Genomic DNA, 22,612 nt, shown 5'->3' on the forward strand with positions numbered 1-22,612 from the left:
GGAGGGAGTATTATACCTCGGATGAAGTAGGGCAACATAACAAGGACTGTGCTGGCAGGGAGTGTCCTCTATACAGCACACAAATGGAATTTCTCTTGCAGTATGTGTATTTATAAATGCAATACCCAGTTAATAAGTTTAGTAAACACTTCTTCCTTGAAAAAAATGGATTCAGACCATGAGTGGCTTCTGAGATATATATTATTATACAGTTGCAATGCTACAACTGTGCACTAGCAATAGACTGTCTGCAGTTGGAAAGGCAACAAAATCAGTCTGCCCTTAACAGCACATTGCAGACTTTTGATGAAAAACATGATTTTGTTTGGTCTTTAGGAGGCAATATGTTTCTATTTTGACAAGGCCATTGAATGCCACTTTAGGAAGCTTCTTGAGGTGCATGCATGTCAGTTGGAAGAAGCTGTCTTGCATCCTGCTTTCTGCCCCCTTAAAAGTGAACAGACTCCAAATTAGGTTCATTATGTTGATCTCTGCATAACTGGTGGCCATGTTGGAGGTCCCTAACAGTCAGACTCGCTGGCGCTGTTTGTGTTCTGTGAGGGTAGCTGACTGAAGCTGCTTCATGTTCACATCTTGTCCGTGCTCTGCTCCTGCCTCTGCTCCTGCCTGACAGATCTCTGCTTGTTTGTCTGGGTGAAGCTGGGTGGAATGACCTCAAACTACTACACAAAATACAGCGACTAATACCAAAACTTTTCTTTCACAATGTACTTGCTAAGCATGGTTTTATTACATTCACCAAAGACAATGACATGAACTGTTTTTGTCTCTGTGAGATGCAATTGCTCACTGCAGTGCCAATTGTGAATATAATTTTACATTGACTTTACCATTTTGAATGCATATTTTGAATGCATTTAAAATCTGTTTCACTTGATCTATATGAAATTATTTTTTTTAAACTGTGGATTATAGAATGACAGAATTTATTATTAGATGCTTTCACAAAAGGCTGACATTAGTAAAAAAGTTTAAGTAGATATATTGATTTTAATGTTAATTATAATGCTGAACAATGTTATGTTGAACTTACATATTATATTATTTTATATTGTATATACACGTTAACTTAAAATCAAACGACTTGCTTTCTAACCATAAAATAATGGATTGAATAATGCTTGCTATTAGCTTGCTATTTAGTGTAAAAAATCATTCCTTTGGTGAGTGTCTAAACTAAAAACAACCACATTTATGTAACATTGTTGCTATGGGATATGTAAACTTACTGCTCTAAATATCTTTTAGTTCCTGTATTATGTCAATACAGTGTGTGCATCTTATGGTCTCTGGATGCACCTTGAGCTAACTGCTTGTCCTACACGCGGCTGTGCACGGCTTGTGTTGTTTAGCCTGTTAGCGTCCTAGCTGTGGCATTTGGTATCTGTTTCAGCTGTTGGTTTGGACTCATGTTAAACCTCCTCATTGCATGCGCTTCATAACCGGATCTTTTGCATTTCCCTGTTCCCTCTGTGTGCCCCTTCTGTTTCCTCCTCCTCCATTGGCACATTTATAGATGTTTCAGCCCATTATCCTGTTCATCCTGGTCCTAGTGCTGTTCTCGTCCCTCTCATACGCTGTCATCTTTAAGTTGGTCTTTTTGTTTGCGCTTTTCTTTGTACTGTAGAATCCTTGTATGTTTTATATTTTAGTTTACTTTTTGCATATGAAGGCTGCACAATTTCATTATTTATTATTTAGTCTACTGTAAATATTGGCTAAGTTACTTCAGTTTAGTTTAAGTATAGTTTTGATAACCTAATTTATTCCTAAAATGTGTTTTGTTTATCATTGACCCTAACTTTATGGTAGAACTTTGGTTTAAGCACTCGCCCTTGAACCAGAAAGATTGTGGTTCAAACCTTATTCATTTAGCTTTAAGTGGCTAGTTAGGACAAATTTTCAACATGAATTTTAGTGAAAAGATTTTTCTTCCTTGAAAGTCTAAACTCTGCTCCAAACCACATACTTTTACTGACAGAAGATTGGCTCTATACCTCTCCATTAAAAAGATCCAACCATATCACTGATGATTAGTGATGGGACTTTTGGCTCTTTTATGGATTACAAATCTTTTGGATCTGTTCACTGCAAAGAGCCATTTAAAAGACTGGCTCTTTTACTATGTATTTATATGACAGAAGCCAGTGTGATAACTCATTTTGGACAACAAACTAATCAGATTTGTTTAAAATTGTGCAAACTGAGAGTGGGAGTGTGTTTACGCTTTGAAATTATGCATACATTTAAATTAAACATTACGGTAATAATAACAGTAAAAAAAAAATGCAACTGTTATTATGATGCCAAATATGTTTCTGTGTAAAAAGCTCTCACTAGTGTTACCTGCTCTACTTTCATGCTAATTCTTGTGTTGGTTCAGCGTTAATCAATGTAAAAGTGCATACAAATTTGAAAGAAAAAAAAAAAATTGAGATTTGGTTCCAACCATTCATGTTAAGGAGCCAGTCATTCCACTTAATGTTGATTAATATCTGTTTAATTGCACTATCCTACAGTACCATGCAATTAAAATGAAGATCCTATATATGTACAAAATTTTTCCAAGTATTCCAAGTCACATTGTGCAGCCCTTTAGCATATTTAATTTTACCCCATCCTGTGTGTTCAGTTTTCATTTGTTCCCGTCCGACCACTCTCCTCCCTCACTGGTTTGTCTTCTGTGTGTTTTGTCCACTCTTCATACACGTCCACTGCCTCCTCCTCCTCCTCACCCCCCCTCCCTCCTGCCCCTATTCCCCGCCTCACCACAGCCCTGTCCGAGGGATGAGCTGGAGTGGCGTTTAGCTCAGGAGCGGTGTGTCCCGGGACTCTCTAAGTACCACCGTGCCCTGGCTTTAAGAGCAGAGGTTAGTCTCTCATTGTTACGATCTTGTCACCTCATATTAAAGTGATATTACAGTGTCAATAAGGTTAGCTTAGGGATGTCCATCTGGAACAGCTCCCCTTTTAAATCATTAAAAGAGCTGAACAACAACAACACGCTAAAACATTAATCGATTCTTAAAAATTCTTTTTATCTTTGCTATGTAAAATGATTGTAAAAAGTTTTGTTTTTTGTCATAAAATCATACACATTCTACACTGCACCACAAGTTGTGCAGAGTTGAACAGATTAATGGGAGCCTCTGCACTTTGAAGCAGCTGGTGACATCACTCAATACTGCCCTGATTACAGCCAGGTGTTTCTGTTTACATCTGTTTACACCTGGCGACGTTTTAAATGAAGATACCTGTTAGACCAATTACATAGTTCTTCATATGTCCAGACCCTACCCCCCTTCCCCCTCACTCTGTTCTTTAGTCCTTCAGGTACTGTCCAGTTTATCAGCTCAATTTGAAATAAGATTGTGGGCGGAGTGTAGGTGTTAAGCCCCATTTTAATTGCTATATAATGCAAAGAATAACTGGTCAATTTCCTTGTTATATTTGGGAATTTCATTCACATAACTTTTTCCTGTTATGGGTGCCATTGTAAGGACTTTGCACCATTCAAAAAATATGATAATAATTTAGTTTTAATTATAAATTTTATTTGTATTGTTCAGCACTTTGGAAATGTTTTTTGTTTATGAAATGTGCTATATATAAATAATCTGTATTGGATTAGACAATTAAGCATACACCTTCCCTCAAATGTCATTAGCTGAATAAGTTATTGCTAAACCCAATACATTTCTGGTAGTTGTACTGTAGCACTACAACTAAATACTCAAACTAAAATACTCTGCCTCACACAACTGCACGTAACATCCTGGTAATAGTAAAATCTTTCATTTGATTTTGTGACCCCCGTGTGCACTGCCAGCACACTCCTGAATCAAATTAAACCATAAAGATGCCAGTTTATCATCCACTAAATCCTAACATGAATCAGCAATTTAGCAAATCCTCTCTTATGATAATCCCACAAGCATAATCGCTGTGTCACGCTCTCTATGTCCATAGAGAAATCCCTCACTATAGAGTTACATAATAACACAGGCAAACCCACACAGTTATGGCATAGGCAGATAGTCCATGTGCTTATTCTGCTCAGGGAAAATGAATGAATGACAAAACAGCCTCAGGATTAACTACGACTTTGAATAGCTACAAGCGTGTTTTAAAATTGTTGGTGAATCAGAGTCTAAAAATGACAGTGAGTATTGATTAAAAAAGGAAAATTGATCAATTTAACTGATTGAATATATATTTAAAAGTATATATGGTATATAATTTAAGTATTTACTAAATTTAACATCATAATCTTGTGTTTTTGGTTCAGATCCGGGACTCTTCGGTCTCTGAGGTTCACTTCAGACTGGACCCAGAACGAAGACTTAAGTCCAGCTCAGAAGAGGCAACCCTCTGCCTCACACAGGTATTGCAGAGCTCATAAAATGGGCATATAAAAAACACCAGCAGTTTGTAGCTAGCTAAAAAAAAAAGCTAGCGTCAAAGTTCTTATAATACATGATCAAACTATTACATGATCAAAACAATAGACAAGAAACACAGACAAACTTAAAAGCCCTGTACCTGATTTTAACTGTGTTTAAAAGGCTGAAAACAAAAAAAAAACATCAAAAATTATCCAAACACAATGAGTATATAAGCACTTTTTAACACTTTCATCATCATGGTAATGCTAACAACAACCATGGCAGAATATAATAAAATCATGTAGTATTATTTTATAGATATAGTTATAGTATTATTTTATAGATTCACAACAGCTAGCATTCTAACAGTGCACTTCCTGGTTTGCGAAGGATAAAAATGCTTTATAATTAGATACAGGCAGCACACAGTGAGTGAGAGATGCTTTTACAATACATTTGTACTCGAGCTTATTACTTTATTACATGAAAAAATCAGGTACAGCCCCTTTAATGCTGGAGCTGTACACATTTGCTGCTGTAACTTATATATTAAAAATAAACACTAGCACTTGATTTCTTGTTCCCAGGAGGATGAGCGGCTCCGTGCAGAGGCTCAGCGCGGCGGTCTGCAGTTACCTGGGCTCCAGACTCATGACTCAGGTTGGCCTCAGGAGAGAGCGGCCCTGCACCAGGAGCTCCGGCTCTTCAGGAGAAATACCATCATACTGTACATGAAGCTCAGGGCCACTCTGGCACAGTGGAGGAGCAGGCACAGGGAGGAGCCAGCAGAGGGCGCAACACAGCCAGAGGTCAGACAACACTCAGGGGATTATGTCATAAGTGTATGCATTTGTTTACTTTTTGGTCCGTACATTTTTTAGACAAGAAGGTGGAGAGACATTCATTAAGGAGCCGGGAAATTTAAGGGATATTACACTTCTCTGGAATATTAATTGCTAACACATAATATATTTAGATCACCATGTTAGTTTGAGGGCTTCACAATATATTGATAGTTGCACTTGCCTCGCTCTAGGAATGTATGGTGGAATTTTCAACAGTTACAATGGTGACACTATGACCCCATTAGCAAACACAGTTTTGAGATCTAAGTCTTAAAACTTAAGAAAAAATACAAAATGAATTAGTTCCAGCAAAGTCAATTCTTTATGGTCAGATTATGTTAAATTAAAACTCAGCCTCAGACAGAGCAGTGGCTCCCGTTAGCATCACACCCTCAGGGAACGTTGATGACATCAGCTGAAGGGAATCAATACAAAAATAACATAACAGAATGTGACTTCACATATTGCCTGTTATTGTTTTGCAGTTGGAGAGACTGGAGGGGATCCCAGAGCTGAGTGTGGAACAGGCAGAGACAGAACGCGACGACAGACTGAGTTTAGCCCACAGCTCAGGGGACGTCACAGAAACAGCGCCCCCTATCTCCCTCCCCTCACCCGACCGGCACCTGCAGCACCAGAGACAGGTAATACTGATCCATGCTGTGGTAGCATATATTGATAGATGGTAGAAGGCTTATGAGCCGTGAAAGCAGTTAGCTGTACTATTCTGTCCAAAGCTTAGTCCACAATCCTACTTCATCTATGCTCCCACACAGCATATACTACAACTTCACAAACCTGGTGCAGTAGTTTCATTAGAGGAGTGCACACTTCTGCTTCTGCTATGTGTTAGCAGTTAATACCATAGAAGTGTAGTATCCCCCCTTTAAAAAGTACAATTTGTACGAGTGCAAATTGTAAACAACTCTGAAACTTAAACAACAACTCCTGGACTTAAAATTGAACCGATAAGCTAATACAAGAATCACATGCATTGCAGTCACAGAACATGTTTGTAGAGGTTTAAAACTAAGGGTACAATCATATTTTTCTATACATAAACGAGATATTTAGTTATTGGCTTTACTTAATTAGAAGTACAAAGTTGCGGTCCAAGAAATTACTCAACTAAGACTAAAAAAGTATTTGGGAAAAGCACTACTCAAATAAATGTGTTATACTCTGGAGCTACAATAACACAATTAAACTATTTATAGAGAAAGAGTGTCACCATCTTGTTTATAATGAAGCTGGATTGTGCGTCAGAGATGGTGTGAAAGTTCATGTGCTAACAAGATATAGCACTGCAGTAGAGTATGTTTAGAGTGTTGAATTAAATATAGGTTAAGCTACGGTATCCCTGCAGGGACATTCAGTTGACATAAAAGAATACTTTATTAATATTATAATGTTATGATCATTAATGCATGACTGAGTTCAAAAGTACAATGGAGTATTTTTTATTCCTCTTGGCCAGGACACTAATAACAGAAGGTTTCAAACCCTTACCTAAACAATAATAATTTTTGAAAGGTATTTTTGAAGAATAAAACCAACCATAATGAAATAAATGGTAGATAGATACATTTAATGGCATATTGTGGAACATTCCAGGCAAAGCATTAACGTCTCCATGGAGACTTTGTGCTGCATCATAACAAGTACAAGACACATAGACTAGTATACACCCATGGACCACTATGGAACATACCTGGACGACTGAGGGATAACACAGATATAAGACCACATGCTAAAAGAAAATACTACAGTTTCATGTTGAAAATGATGTTTTATTGTCTAAATAAAGAGTGTTTTTATTATCATCATTCCTTAGTATAGAAATTGAGTTTGAAATTTTAGTATCATGACAGCATTAATCTGGACTAAAATGGTTGCAAACCAGGACCTAAAAAGAGCAAGTGTAAATACGCCCTTAATCTGACCCGTAATTAAGAAGAAATATGTATACAGTTGTAGCTATCAGACCTCCATCAAACAGTGAACTTGTATGGGGAAGATTCACTGCATGGCAATTAAAATTTCAAGCCAATAACGAGAGCCTGATATGCAAATGAGAGCACTGCCCTAGATACACTATAGACACACTGTAGTAAAACTCATAAGAGGAGGTTGAAATCCATAGTTTTGTATGGCTTTGTAATCAGACTGTTCCTTTGTAACTGTTCCTTTGTAAAGCATTAAGCTTCATATATGACATATTTTCATTGGTTATGAGCACGTCATCTGTTGGGCCTTGTCCTTGATGTATATATGGATCATGAATGTTTCATCCTGAACTGAGGCTCTCGCACTCACTAGTCCTCAGCCTCCTTCCTTACGGCTCTCGTGCAGTCTCAGGGTGCTGGATTTGGGATGGAACCTGCCATGTATGGTCAGGAGCTTTTAGATCTTAACATCTGTGGTCTGTATCTCCTCCATTGGCCAGCTTATGATTCCTGTTGGGTATCTGATTACTGGCAGGGCGTAGAAGTGTATTGCCTGGGTCTTGTTCTTGTCATTGAGCTGACTCCTTACTCGTCTGAGGTATCTGGCCGTGGCTGCTTTTCTTGTTTCCTCTTCAAGGTTGCCATTTGCTTGTGGGATATCAAAGTACTTGTAACTGTCCTCAATGTCTGCTATTGTGCCTTCTGGGAGTGAGACCCCTTCTGTGTGGACTACCTTACCTCTTTTTGACACCATCTGGCTATGTTGTACAGCTCCAGTCATTCAGTGATCCATTTGTGTGGCATTGAGTCGTAGGCTTTCTTGTAATCAATCCAGGCAGTGCACAGGTTGATCTTACAGGTTCTGCAGTCTTGGGTGACTGTTAGGCCTACCTGGAGCTGATGTTTGGCTCCCCTGGTATCTTTGCCAATGCTCCTCTATGCTGTGCTCATGTATTGATCCATGTGCCCACTTATCTTAGCCACAGTGATGACAGGTTATTGGCCGATAGTTAGATGGGACTGTACCCTTTGTGTGCCCTTCAGTTAGCCATTCATGGTGAGTCTCATCCATCAACAGTTGGTTCATTTGTGCTGCAAGGTGCTCATGGAGAGCAGCAAGCTTCTTTAGCCAGTAGGCGTGGGTCATGTCAGGGCCTGGTGTGGTCCAGTTTTTCATACCTGAGACTCTTTCCTGGATGTCTGTCACTGTGATGCTGACTGGATTCTGTCCAGGTTTCTGTGGTCTTCTCTCAGAGTCACCAGCCACTGTGCATCGCTGTTATTTGATGCCTCCTTGGCCCATATACCTTTTCAGTACTGTTTGGTTTCCAGACGTCACGCTGGTGGCGGTCTGCGTGTATGTCTATGGCAGAATGTTCAGCGGTTACTATGATGACACAATGCCCACATTAGCAATAACTACCAAAAAGGTGTTGAGATATGAAAACCCAAGAAAAAGTACAGAACAGATTTAAACAACACATTTTCAGGAGGCTGTGATCAATACAAGTGTTCATGGTCTTGTTTAGGTGTTTGGTTTTCAACAAAAAATGGTGAGAGTGACTAACTGAAAAACTACTGGCTAATGCTAGCTAGCTTGTGACTGTAATGTTATTTTAGAGGGACTTGTTTGTTGCACAAATCGTCTCACCTGTTGTAGTTCCAGCTAAGTCACTTCTTTATGGTCAGATAGTGTTAAAAATAAAGTCAGATTAAACTTGAGTAACAGAGCTTCAGACAGAGCAGTGCCTACAGTTAGCATCACACTCCCAGGGAATGTTGATGACATCAGCTGCAAAGTAGCAATTAAATAATAAAGGATTTACATTATGGGGACCTGATTTTTCTTTCCATAAGTGAGGGCGGGTCCCCATGTATTGAGCATAAAGAATTTACCCACAATGAGATAATAAATACTACTGTAATAATACTGTATTATGTTGTAGTGTATATTTTGGTATTTTGGCATTATCAAAACCAGTCTATTACATTAAAACATGGAGATTTCACTGCTTGACTTTGGCGGATTGTTTGTTTCTTTATTATTATTGCCTCTTATTCACCACTGCCCACTTCAGCTTGTCCATTATGACTCGGTAATGAGCAGCTCTGCACTGCATCTAATAATATTCACATTAACAGACATTTGTGACCTTCATTTGTGAGTGGAGAATGCACTCAATCCATTTCAGAGAGGGAAGGAGGGAGGGACAGAGAGAAAGGAAGAGAGAGAGAGAGAGAAAAGGGAGGCGGAGAAAGAGAGACAGAGAAAAACGGGAGGCGGAGAAAGAGAGAGAGAGAAAGATATCCAATCAATCCATTTCTACAGAAGAGAAGGAGGGAGGAAGAGACCAAGAGAGAGAAAAGAGAGGGAGAGAAAGAGAGAGGGAGGGAATGAGAGAGAAAAGACAGAGGTAGAAAGAAAAACAGAGAGAGAGAGATGGAGAGAGAGAGAAAAAGAAGGAGGAAGGGATAGAATTAGAGACTGATATACGGAGAGAGAGAGAGAGAGAGAGAGAGAGAGAGACAGAGAAAATAGAGGTAGGGAAGAAGAGAGAGATGAGAAAGAGAGGGAGAAAAAAGCAGAGGAGAAAGTGAGGGAGAGAGGGAGGAAGGGAGCAAGAGGGAGAGAGAGAAAACACCGGGAGAAGGAGAAAGCAAGAGAGGGAATGAGAGAGGAAGAGAGAGAGAAAAGAGAGGGAGGTGGAGAAAGAGAGAGGGGGGGGAAGTGAAAGAGAAGGAGGGAAAGAGTGAAGGGAGAAAGAGAGAGGGGAGAGTGATAGAGATAAGTACAATTAACTGATTGCTACCCACCTCTGAAGGACAGGTAGAAACACTAAGAAAGAGAGAGAGAGAGAAGGAGAAAGAATGAGAGAGGGAGTGAGGAAGGGAGATAGAGACGGGAAGGACAATGGGAGATTCTGCAGTCACAACAGGATGATGTGGCAGAGGACAGAGACGCTACAGCGAATTGATTGAGCCTTTATAGTGAGCTTTGGCTTAAAGGGAAAAGATGATAACAGTGAACTTACATTGTATTGTAATTGTATTTTTAATAACATTTACAAGAATTTACTTAATAGCATCATTTTTTTAATCTAGAACTAAGTTATTATTTTTAACTGACATTCATGTATGATTAAGAATTAGGTTCTTCAATTTAAAACTACAACATAATAGGCAAAATAGTACCTGAATGTTTCCTGTCAACTAAAACTATGTAGTAATAGTAAGTGGTAGTAGGTGTTGTAGTAGTAGTTGTAGTAGTAATTGTTGAAGTAGGGGCATATACTAGTCTGTGTGGTCTTATACTTGTTTTGCTACAGCTCAAGATCATTCTAAAGCCATTTAAGAAAGGTTAATTTCTGTCCTGTGAATGTGACTTTCTTAGTATTGACACTTCCTCAAATAAGTACCTAGAGTTTTGATACTTTTGACAACCCTATTACAATGTTTTCTTATTCCTGGTTTTCCTTATGAATTATCCTAACTTTATCCTAACCATTATTTCTCCCCAGTTTGGTGAGAACAAGCGCCTCTTACTGGCCCTGCGCTGTCTGTTGGAGGAGTTTCGGGAGGAGCTGAGGGAGGAAGAGAGGAGGCGGGGGCAGCTTCAGCAGAGTTTCGCCAGTGAGAAGGCCGAGTGGGCAGTGAGAGAGACTGCGATGAAGAGCCAGATCACACAGGTACAGATGGAGCCCAGCAGCCAGTCCTTAAAGCCACAGTGCTGACAATATGCTCCAGTGAGTTTGGACATGTGCAGATTCACGGATCACTGCCTCTGCTAAAATTACACAAGACATACCTGTAATTACACATTTGTTGCCTTGTACTAATCCAACCACTCTCTTGACGAATTTGAGTAAATCTACAAGTGACAGTAGCTTTATTTTGATAATATTGTGTGTCTTGAACCGCTCCTTCAGATATGATTTTGTTTTTCTCTTTTTTACCTCTATCATTAATGAATACCAGATTTTATGAATTTTTTAATGTTTAGTCCTTCAAATTGCATTAACTTCAAATTATAAATCAAATGTTACGTCCTCGACAGTTACTCTTTAATTTACTTACTAGAGTTGTTCTTTTTCCAAATATTTGTTTACTCTTACTTCAGTCAGTTCTTGGATGACAACTTTGTGTAACCGCATCTTCAACACCTCTGGTAAAATGACCTAATTAAAATACATAAACAACTGGACTTCTTTCAAAAGATAATTACCTCTTAAGACCCACAGAAACGAGGACAGCTGCCTCTTGAATGATGAATCGCCTGTTTGTCACTTCTGATGGCCACTGTACAGAGTCATTACAGAGGCACTCAGCCTAATCGCTTTTCAAATGTCCTATACAAGGCATTATTCAGCCATTTTGAAATATGAGTGTTTGTGTTTTGGTATTTCCCGTGTATAACTTGGGAATAGCATATAGCTTTAAAAAGGAAAAGTAATTCAACCCATTATGGACATACAATGTTTTTTTTCTAGTTTTTCTCATTGAAATTAGGCTAAAAAAAATAGCTGATTGCCCCAAAATTTGGATGCATTTTAGTCAGGGCAATATGGCACTGACATGATCTGAATGAATCTAGTGAAGGTGTGTCCCACTTTCTGGAATACCACCTAAAGACATGTTAATAAAAGTAATCATAACACGAGGTATGTATTTTTAAAACGGCAACAACTTTATAGTGTGACTAAAATCTCATAAAAGGCAGTGAACATTGATTGAACTGGGATGAGCCCATGCAGTGTGATAAATGCACACAATAGGCTAATCCTCTAGTTAATTTGTGTATTTCATTTTGGCTAATCACAATAAAATAAGTTACTTTTAAGCAATATGTTGTCTTAAATCTGGAAAGGGGTCTCATCAGCATTGCACTGTAGCTGCCCCCTGCTCCTGAAAGGTAACGGGTTGGTCAAATAAAACATAAATAAAAGACTTCCTTAAATGGCCCATATCATGACATTTTCTGATCTATGTCATATTTATTTACACATAATAAACAGTGATGACAGTAGTTAGTTGGTAGAGTGTTTGTCCACTTATCCGAAGGCTGGCAATTTGAATCCTGTTGTCAACATAAACATCACTGGTAGAGCGGTCACATCCAATGACCCACAGGCGATGCAATTCCAGCACCAAAAGATGAATGCTGTCATTTTGTCCTTGGGCAAGACACTTAGTCAGCGTACACTGATGTATGAATGTGTGTGTGAATGACTGAGTGGTTCTTGGTGTAAAGTGCTTTGAGTGGCTTGAAGGTGGAAAGGAGCTTTATAAATGACTGAATGATAAGTGACTGAATGTTTTTGATGAAGTAACAACATGCTAACGTAGCTAAAAGCTAATCAATTTTGCGTAATATAGGACCTTTAACATAAACAGTGCGAAAAATTCTGCTGTAATCTCAGCTTTTTTGGCCTAAATTTCTTCCTGAAAACAACTTTCTTTATATATCTCTATCTATGTATATCTCCTTAATGTGTATCTTGGTTACAGTTGAAAGGAGAGGAGAGAGAAGCCGACGCAGACACAGACCAGGCGTTCAAGCAGGAGAGGGAGGAGCACAAGAGGTTGCTGTCAGAGAGCCACAGTGCCACCTTGGACCTGCGCTGGAAACTGCAGCATGGCGAGAAGAGGTGGAGCCGCGAGAAGAGCGAGCTCATGGACCAGTTTGAGCGTGAGAGACAAGAGTGGGACAGCAGCATGAGGGAGATGCACCGCAAGATGGACCGGGTAAGACACAGGATCATGGTAAACAACAGATGTGTTTACGGGACATTACAATGTTAGAAACCCTATTCATACTTTGGAGTAACATCACACTGGAGGGGGGGGGGGGGTTCCTGCATGTATGTTTATGGCAGAATGATCAGCAGTTACCATGACGGCACAATGTACACATTAGCAAACACAGCCCGTTAAGTGTTTAGATGATCTGAAAACTCAAGAAAAATACAAAATGGATTTAAACAACACATTTTTAGAAGTCTGTGATTAATACCGGTCTTCATGGTCCTTTTTATGTGTTTTATTGTCAACAAAAAAGGTGACAGTGACTGAGAAACTGTTGGCTAATGCTAGCTAGCTTGTGACTGTAATGTTATTTGAGAGGGACTTGTTTAACAGCACAAACCAGCTCACATGCTGAAGTTCAGCCAAGGTAGTTCTTTGTGGTCAGATTGTGTTAAATTAAAAATCAGATTAAAGTCAGACAGAACCTCAGACAGAGCAGTGCCTAAAATTAGCATCACACCCCCAGATTTTCATGACATATGGAGGAATTAGTTTGATTGAAGTCAGATTGCAGATTTGTTGACCTGGTTTATGATCAATATCTCTGTAAATACTGGGCCTATCCACATGAAACAAATATTTTCTTCACATTGGCTTCAGAAAGTGGTGCCATTACTCATCTCCAAAGGCTTGATTGTCATGAGTTGAAAGGACTTTAAGCCATAAAGGTTCAGCATTTGTGAATCTCCCAAAGAGGTCCATGCCCTCTTTCTTTCACTCTCTACCTTCATCAGATCATTAACACCTCTACCTACCAGTGTTTAAGCACCTACATTTATCAGTTCAAGAACGATTCTTTCAAAGTCCCTCCTGGTTAAAGGTGTACTATGTATCTTTTCTGGTAAGAGGTCACCATCTATTTGTCTCCATGGAGATGCCAATTTATATGGCATGGCCCACAGTATGGCATTAAATTATCTATCTTCTTTCAATTCCAAATGTAAAATTGCTCAAGAATACCTTCAAAAACATGCATTCCTCCAGTGAGCGTGGTCACCTCTGCACAGATCTGACCTGTAACTTGTCCTGGTGGTGACGTCACCCCCTTGGAATTTTCCAGGCAAAGCAGTTACACACCCTTCACCATAGTGCAACTTTAAAATGTCCTTCAAAGCAAAAGTAACCAGGATTCTTTGTATATAAATGGGTGAGTGAGTCCGCACTACAGCGGTCTGTGTTTATCCTGTTTAGTGCTCTGAAATTGCCTGTGCCTGAGAGACCAAACTCAGGGAATCACTGAATAATTGATGTCCACTGTGAGCCATCGTAATGAGCTGAACCGGGCACCTCGGCTTTAATTTAACACAAGTGCAGCGGATTAACATATAAAGAGCTGCCTCCAATCATGAAAACGCAGACGCACTCCACACGTTAGTGGCAAAAAAAAAAAAATGAAAAGTGCTGATTTGGAGAGACAGAGAGGATACAGACGATGCATTATTCAGATGTGGTAAAAGGAGAAAAGCAGGTCAAGAGAAAAAGTAGCAATGATAAGAAATGGTGATGCATTTGTGAGGAAGTGGTTTGAAACACTTAACCTTGGCATTAAAGGGGACAAATTATGCAAAATCCACTTAACTGTGCTTTTAATTTGCTATACCGGTGTTCCCTTGTCATTAGCTTACTCAGAGTTGTATTTTGAGTGATCCATGCGTTTTTGAGTAATTGTCCTGCTTTAGTGCTCCGAATATTTCTGATTTCACCTCCCACCAGTCCCCGCGTACATCCTTGTACTTAATGAAGGACTAAATGCCTAAACTTCGCCCACAACCATATTTCAAATAGAGCTGCTAAACTGGGCAGTATCTAGAGGACTAAAGAATAGGGGGAGGAAAGAGAGGTGGGAATTGGGGGTATAAGGAACAGTGACTGGTCTAACAAGTATCCACACTTCAAACTCCACCCCTGCAGTCAGGTGTTTGCAGTTATTTCACTACTAAACTGTGTATATGATGTTTTAATAGCATTATCTACTGTTTCTAGTACTGTTTCAACTTTAGTGCAACTTTAGTGCTGCCTTCAGCAGCAACTGCTATTTCCAGTAGTTGATGACATCACACAAGACTGCCATAATTACAACCAGGTGTTGTAAAGTGTGGATACCTGTTAGACCAATCACACACTACAAGACAAGATTAATTTTTGTCTGGTGAATGTGATTTTTTTAGTATCAATACTTGCTCAAATGAGTCGTTTCAATACAAGTTTTAGTAGTGATTATTATCTGATTTCTGATTTGATTTTCCTTTTGACAACCCTAGTTCTATCTTTCTCTTTCTCCCAGTTGCAGAGAGAGCTGACCTCCCGTCAGGCTGAAGGCGCAGAGAGCACCCCACTCAGAGCCTCCTCGCCTCCCCAAGATAGCCCCAGTGTCGCCCCCATCTCCTCTGCCCCTGCTCCCCCTCCTGCCCCCATGCCCACCACACGCTCGCACTCCGACTCGGACACGGTGCTGGAAGAGCAGAGGGTGAAGGGTCCCTCTGATAACCCGTTTGTGGATGCTCTGACCCTGGACCCACTTAGCTTGGACGTCCCATCATCAGGACTGGAAAGTGAGAAGAGGTTCCCCTGCATGAAGGAGGTACACACTAGGACTATCCTTTAAAATAAACTTACGCAGTGATGTAATCTTAACCAAAACAGTCTTGTCATATTGCTCTTCCTGGAACATTCCACAGTGTAGAATAATTAGTGGCCACTTACAGGCCACGACTAAGTTACAGATGGGATCTGTGAAGAGGCAAGTTCAGTCAGAGTAAAACTGCACATTTTCAATTTTGAACAATCAAAAACTGTGAAAGGTGCATAAATACGAAATAGAGATGTTTAATGCCATCCTATGAAACTTTGTAGGCAAAGCAATAACATGTCAATGGAGACAAGGAGACAGCGGACACCTTGTCTGATAGAATCAATACACAAATGTCTAAACAGTTTGTTACACCCCTAATCATAAAACTTAAAGCAGAGTAATCGATAGCAACTGCTGCCCTTGACGACATGACCCCGCCCCTTTTTACCACAACGACCTTGCTGTGACTGCCTCCACAGCTCCTCAATATCCCAGAGAGGCGTGGTCCAAATGAGGATCCGAATCTCACAAGAATGAGGGTCTGTTTGATCTGGACATGTAGCCATCTTGGTTTTTGATGCGTAGTACTATATTAACCACAAGTACAATGAGCAGCTCTGAATACTGCCATAGGATACAATTGAGAGGGCATGGGACTGGGGCAGTCGGAGTGGAGCATTACGGGTACTTGCACAGTCAAACCAGAGTTTTTAGCACAGAGTCTACCGAAACAACCAAAAATGTGATATTAGTTTCTATGCTCTGGTAGTCTAATTGTAATTGCACATCATACAGTTTATTGTCATGTAACTAATGATGAAATGAAAGTGATAAAAGTGAAAATGATAATGAAATGCAATACATACATACAGTACGTCTCTATCTAAATGATTGATTATGATCTATAAATGATTTGTGTGTTTACTTAACATATGCCAAGTTACACACATGCATTTTTGATGATCGTGAGAGATGTTCCATGTATTGCATGTGTCAAAGTTAGAGCACTGTTTCTGCATGTTACGTTCTCAAAAATGTTATTACACATTATATAAAAACATTTACAATTTACTTTTATATTTCTAAATGGACGTAAAAGTCCCTTTATTGATTGTAATGCATTTTGTGTTTTAGGCCTTGAATGAGCTTTCAGAGAGAGAAGGAGAATCCTACCCCGATGACGAGATGGGAGGAGGCAGCCTGCTCAGGTAAATGAAAAAGTAAAAATGAGCAAGGACAAACATGGAAAAAAGGTAATCGAATATAATATTAGGTGATAGTACCCTTTGAAAGATCTAGCAGCATACTTTTTGTTTGAGTTAACAGTGCAATTTTCCTCATTTTACTCTTACTTTACCTTTTCATATTTGTGGTCTATACCAAATTGTGACGATTATTTAATGTCCCCCCCCCCCCCCCCCCCCATGAACTTCAAATTATAAATCAGATGTTGCATGTAGGCAGTTACTTTGACAGTTACTCTTACTTGAGTTTAGCTTACCCAAAAACCTTGTATTCTTACTTGAGTACATTCTTGGATCACTATTTTGTACGTCTAGTTGAGCAACAGTACTCTTACTTGAGTGCTATTTTTGGCTACTCTACGCACCTCTTATCCTAGGCATTTATTGTTGTTTATTTGTTGCATTTCTAACTTCCAGGGTTAATAACTAGAGCTATACAGATACATGGATGTAGTTAAGGAGGACATAAAGTTGATTAGAGTGAGTTAAGAGAAGGTAGAGTTGAGGACTGAGGAAGAAAACAGTACAAATAAATAGTTGTGTAGATTAATGTTTTGAGTTGGAACAGAAAGCAGTAACTGGGCCATTTAATTTAACAATAGCCTGGGGTGTTAATTACAGTAAAGAATGCTGAGTAGAGAGTTTTACAAACAATTGTATAAGTTCCAATATATTTCATCGGCCAGTTGAGATTTTTATGTAGGTTTTGATTTGATAATAACAGAGATAAGAGGTTTTTGTATTGCAAATCAATTATTTACAATCAGGGGTGTAGCACACACTCTATACCTTTAGAGTGCCAAAGCTATTTATTTTTTTAATGACAATTCTAGTAGTACATGAGAATGAGGAGAGAGCCTTTTCTTTAACTTTATCCACTGATGTAGGCCACTATGGGGGACTAGATATGGTCTAATATGGATATGAAGATGAGGTGGTAAGTGATATGTGTCCTCCTTTTGTGCCGATACGATATTAAGATTTTAAATTCCAGCAAGGACCACAAATTTATGTAAAAATGTTTAAGCAAAGTTCACAAATTAACTTAAAGGGTTATAAAATCATTTATTGCATATTTTTAGCCTAGTTGCTTTTTTTTTGCCCTATTTACTTATGAGTCTGTTTTTGAATTGTCAAAAGTAGCAAAAATAAGATACTAGTCAATACTCAAGCTAGTATCAAAACTAATTTGAGCAGGTATCGATATTAAAAAAGTCACATTCACAGGACAGAAATAAATCTTTCCTGAATAGCTTTAGAATGATCTTGTGCTGTATCAGAACATAGGACAACATGAGGAAACCATCTGATGTCAACAGTTTTATAGATATACATAATAACAAGATAATACATTAAAAACACCAAATAAAATGTGTATGTTTATATGCAAAGTACTTATACTATCCTGCACAAATATGTCTTATTTTGTAGGGCCAAGTCTGTCTGCTCCATGAGTGACTTCCAACGTTTGATGGACAGCTCCCCATTTCTTCCGGACAAGGATCGCCACAGTGACCGCGGTCCTGATGACGTGACCCCGCCCCTTTCTCCCGACGACCTCAAATACATCGAGGAGTTCAACAGTAAAGGCTGGGATTTCCCATCAGCCCTTGCTTCATCGGCCTCCGCTGCTCCTAATTATCCCAGGGAGGCGTGGTCCGAAAGAGGATCTGAATCTCACGGGAACGAGGGTCTGCTTGATCCATACACTCCGCCATCTTGGTTTTTGACGACCAGCGCTACATTGACCACAAGTACAATGAGCAGCCCTGAGCACTGCCATAGGACGCAATTGAGAGGGCATGGGGCGGGGGCAGTCGGAGTTGAGCATTATGGGTACTTGCACAGTCCAACCAGAGCATCGCAGGGCAATGGAAGAGGGTCCAATTTGGGGGATGATGTTTTTAGCGCAGGGAGATGGCAATGCTCCGGGCTAAGAACTCCACCGAACCAGTCAATTTGCCCGCCGGTTGGATTCCCCTCTCCGTTAGAGCTGCAACTATCCAGAAACTTGAGTGACGACATGAAAGAAGTGGCGATATCTGTTCGCAATGCAATACGCTCCCCTCCTGGACCTATACTCCGGGATATGTCCTGCCAAACAAACGGTTTCACCACTAGGGGGACCCAAACTACCCAAACGATAAGCGTTGGACTACAGACTGACTTGCTACGAAACCTCACCAGCAGCCCACACCGCTGTCTTACGCCAAAAGGGGGCGGCACTCCCATTTCGTCCCCATCCCGCAATACAAGGAAGGTGCAATACTCTCCCGTCATTCAAAGCAAATTTGAGCGGCCATGTTGCTCACCCAAATATGGTTCACCCAAACTTCAACGCAAACCATCGTCATCTAGCAAGACTGATATTGCGAATAGCAGTACACGCGCACCTACGCCAACAACGCCACAAAAAGGGAACAGCGAATCGGCATGGGCGCGGTCCACTACGACACGGGATAGTCCGGTACATACCACTATCAATGATGGGCTATCTAGTCTTTTTAATATCATAGATCACACTCCAGTTAGCTTTGACCCCATGCAAAAGTTCAACAAATCCCCTAGCCGCTCGCGCCCCTCCGAACCAAGCCCCGTTCACGAACATAGGACTCAACAAGACACCTCAAGGACAACTAGGGGGCGCTCTCCTAGCCCCGTGCAGCTAATAGTGGAAACGCATGGGGATAGGAACTCGGAAGTAGTTAGCATACGGCAGGATTTGTCCGCGCCTCCAGGATATACGCTAGCTGAAAATGCCGCAAGGATTGTTAGCAAGAAACTTCAGGAAAGCTGTAGGGAGGAACGCAGACTTCAAGGGGGGCAGAGCGGTCAACGGGACAGCGGGAACAGGATGTCGGATTCGGATAGGCAGCCCGGGTGTATGGAGGTAAATATGCACCAACCATGGATTCACCGGTTCATCATTCATTTGATATGGGGCCCGTGTTTTCTAGACCAAACTTATGTCTGACCTGAAAAACTCCAAAGACAAAAGAAAGGTTACTGTTATCTCTTTTCCCAGATTGAAAGCACTGACTGATGCAATGGTAATGTTAAATTTAAATCTTTAATTCCACTTTGCTTTCGGCTCTATGTGTACAATATCTTTAGCAGTGGTTCCCAACTGGTGCAAATGTAGCCTGATCAGTCATCTTTAGCTTAGCAATTATACATGCTATTTGTAACAGGAAATGAAATCGCAGAGAATGGTTAAAGGTACAGGTATGTAATTTTTCTGGTGAGGGGTCCACCGCCTGCTTGTCTCCATGGAGCTTTTCCTGAATGTTCACCAGTATGGCAATAAACTTATATTGCATTTATTCAATTACAGCAGTTTTTATTTATAATATTCCTTAAAAAAAAAAAAAAAAAAAAAAAAAAAAAAAAATATATATATATATATATATATATATATATATATATATATATATATATATATATATATATATATTACTATGAATGGATACTTCTCTCCACAGATCTGACTTGCAACTTGGTCACTTTCTCAATTGGAGATAGATAAGTTTAACGTCACACTGTGGAAGGTTATAGGCAAAACAATAACAACTCCATAGACACAAGCAGGCAGACATCAACCAGAAAAGTTATGTAGTGCACCTTTAAACTTCTCTATGCACATGCAGACAATAGTTTTGTAATAGCTACCTAACCAGCTTGCTATATTTGAAGGCTAATGCTAACTGTTCATGGGTGATCAAACTATAGCCTGGGTGCAAAATACGGTCTTAAGACTCATTTTTGTCTACCCTCAGGTTATCCTTGTTTGGCCCAGATTACCAAGTAGTACTTTTTGCTGAAAGTTTCAAAATCCTCTAGTATCTTAACCTCAATTACAAACATTTTGATATGTTTAAATCTCATCTTTTTTCACTGATATAATAGAAATATATTCCCGTTGTCAAACCATTTGGCAACCGCTGCACCCTAGTCCTTTTACTCTTTTTGGAGATATATTACTTAACTGTACTGATGCTAACTTACAGCTCTACTGGTTGCTATAGAGCCTGGCTACAACGTGAACTGTGTGTCATATTGCTAAAAAATACTACATGCTGCAACAGTAATAACTCAACTATTCAATATCAATATAACTAATACAAAACAGTATATTAAGTAAAGATGAATGTGTGTAGTTACCATAGGAGTATACAAATCTAATGCTTATGACAAATCTATTTCTTTGACTTGTGGTAATGCATCCTTCACAAAGCCCTAGTGTTGTGTCCTAATTAAACCTGCTCTATCTTCTGCCTGGTTCACTGTGGTCAAATCACTGTTTCTGTATATGACATTATATCCTCTATCCGCCCTCCTCTTTCCCGTCATATTAACTTGTGCTGCTCTCCTCTGCTCCTCTTCCTCTGGTGCAGAATCATACTGTTAGACTAACCACTCCATGGGGGCTGTAGTCCGGATGTAAGTTCACTCTTTGGGCTGTTGGTGGGCCCCTCTGCTGGACATGTCCCATCACTGCATGCATCACAGGACAGTCAAATGTGTGAACCATCGGAGCCACAGCATCTGTTCCTTTGAATTGTGCATGTTCTGTGTGAAGATCATCTGTTTAAAGGAACACACAGAGTGGTTTATGAGGAGCTCACCACTCCATCTAGTGGTGCAGAGCGGTCATGCAGTTAGCACTTTATAGCAGTTGCCAATCAGGACAGGTTCAACAGAAAAGGGCAGTCCTGTCTCGTTTCAGCTGCAGTGTGATGGTGAATAAGAGGCATTAAAGGCACACACTTTAACATAAGAAAACCTACAGTGAGATTATTCATTTACCCAAAACTTGCCCCATGGCATGGCTTTTAACTGGGCATTCTTTACCAAAATCATGGCACACATTTGGAAAAAGGTGCCAAGATGGTGCACTGTGGGTGGCCACAGGATGGAGACAAATAAGTACACTTAACATTACCAAATGTGTAACAAAATATATAGATATATCTTATTTTTATAATAAAAATAGTAATAATGTAAATGTAGTAAATGTAATAAGGGAAACTATAGTGAAGTGCATTTTGCACATTTCCACAAACCTGTGTGGTCCTTTAAATCTCATTGAGAGTACATTTTGTTGTGGATTACAGATTTCTGTGTTATATTTTGGTGGATTTTGTGCCAAAATGTTTCTCAGTGTCTGCAACACGACCCCTCCTCTGGATGTCCCACACAAGGGCAGTGCAGGTGTAATCTGTGTAGATGATATCTCTGCTGTTATCACAGGTCCTGTTCTGAGCTGCTGTTTATGCAGTGGGTTGTGTACATTCACTAAGCACTGCTCCTCTGCTCTCACTTGCAGATCCATCTGTATGTTATCTGTTATTGTAGCTCCACTTTCAAAGGACTGTCCCCTGGCTGACTTCCTTCAAAAGCTTCTTTAATCTAATATTGAATGGCTAATGCCATGTGGACGGAACTGGAATCTTTCTGTTGTCTCATCACTGATTCTATGATGTATTGGTGCATGCCTCATGCTGTTGTATTGACCTCAATTAAATACACAGATCTATTTAATACTGAAGAATGTACAGATCATCTTTTCCATCTTTTCATGACACTCTGTGGGTTGATAACACATGAATCACTCACCAATCCTCCTTCCACCTGTCTCTGCTTCTCTGTGAGTGCTGTTTTAAGTCTTTAAAGGGTCACGTCTCATGGCCTGGCACATCCAGAATCATATCGCTCTATATTACAGCAGTATTGGAGAAGTGTGTATTCTGTATCCCAGGCACCAAGGCTCACTCACAGATTTTACATGTCTCATGGA

The 22,612-nt window shown here is 39.8% G+C and overlaps 1 protein-coding gene across 2 annotated transcripts in view; it reads left to right on the forward strand.

The window, feature by feature from the left end:
* Positions 1-22,612, forward strand: part of LOC117385261 (microtubule cross-linking factor 1) — a 66,109-nt gene that overhangs the window by 42,863 nt on the left and 634 nt on the right. The window contains exons 6-14 of one of the 2 annotated variants that reach the window (XM_033982548.2): positions 4,310-4,405; positions 4,994-5,215; positions 5,737-5,895; positions 10,716-10,883; positions 12,703-12,939; positions 15,284-15,580; positions 16,706-16,779; positions 18,247-19,705; positions 19,841-19,865. In XM_033982548.2, coding sequence (XP_033838439.1) covers positions 4,310-4,405; positions 4,994-5,215; positions 5,737-5,895; positions 10,716-10,883; positions 12,703-12,939; positions 15,284-15,580; positions 16,706-16,779; positions 18,247-19,705; positions 19,841-19,858 — 2,730 coding nt within the window. In that variant the 3' untranslated portion in view covers positions 19,859-19,865. The remainder of the gene's footprint in view (positions 1-4,309; positions 4,406-4,993; positions 5,216-5,736; positions 5,896-10,715; positions 10,884-12,702; positions 12,940-15,283; positions 15,581-16,705; positions 16,780-18,246; positions 19,706-19,840; positions 19,866-22,612) is intronic. The other variant, XM_033982547.2, reaches the window with a different exon arrangement.

Source organism: Periophthalmus magnuspinnatus, chromosome 17 (genome assembly GCF_009829125.3).
Source record: "Periophthalmus magnuspinnatus isolate fPerMag1 chromosome 17, fPerMag1.2.pri, whole genome shotgun sequence".
Lineage (NCBI taxonomy): Eukaryota > Metazoa > Chordata > Actinopteri > Gobiiformes > Gobiidae > Periophthalmus > Periophthalmus magnuspinnatus.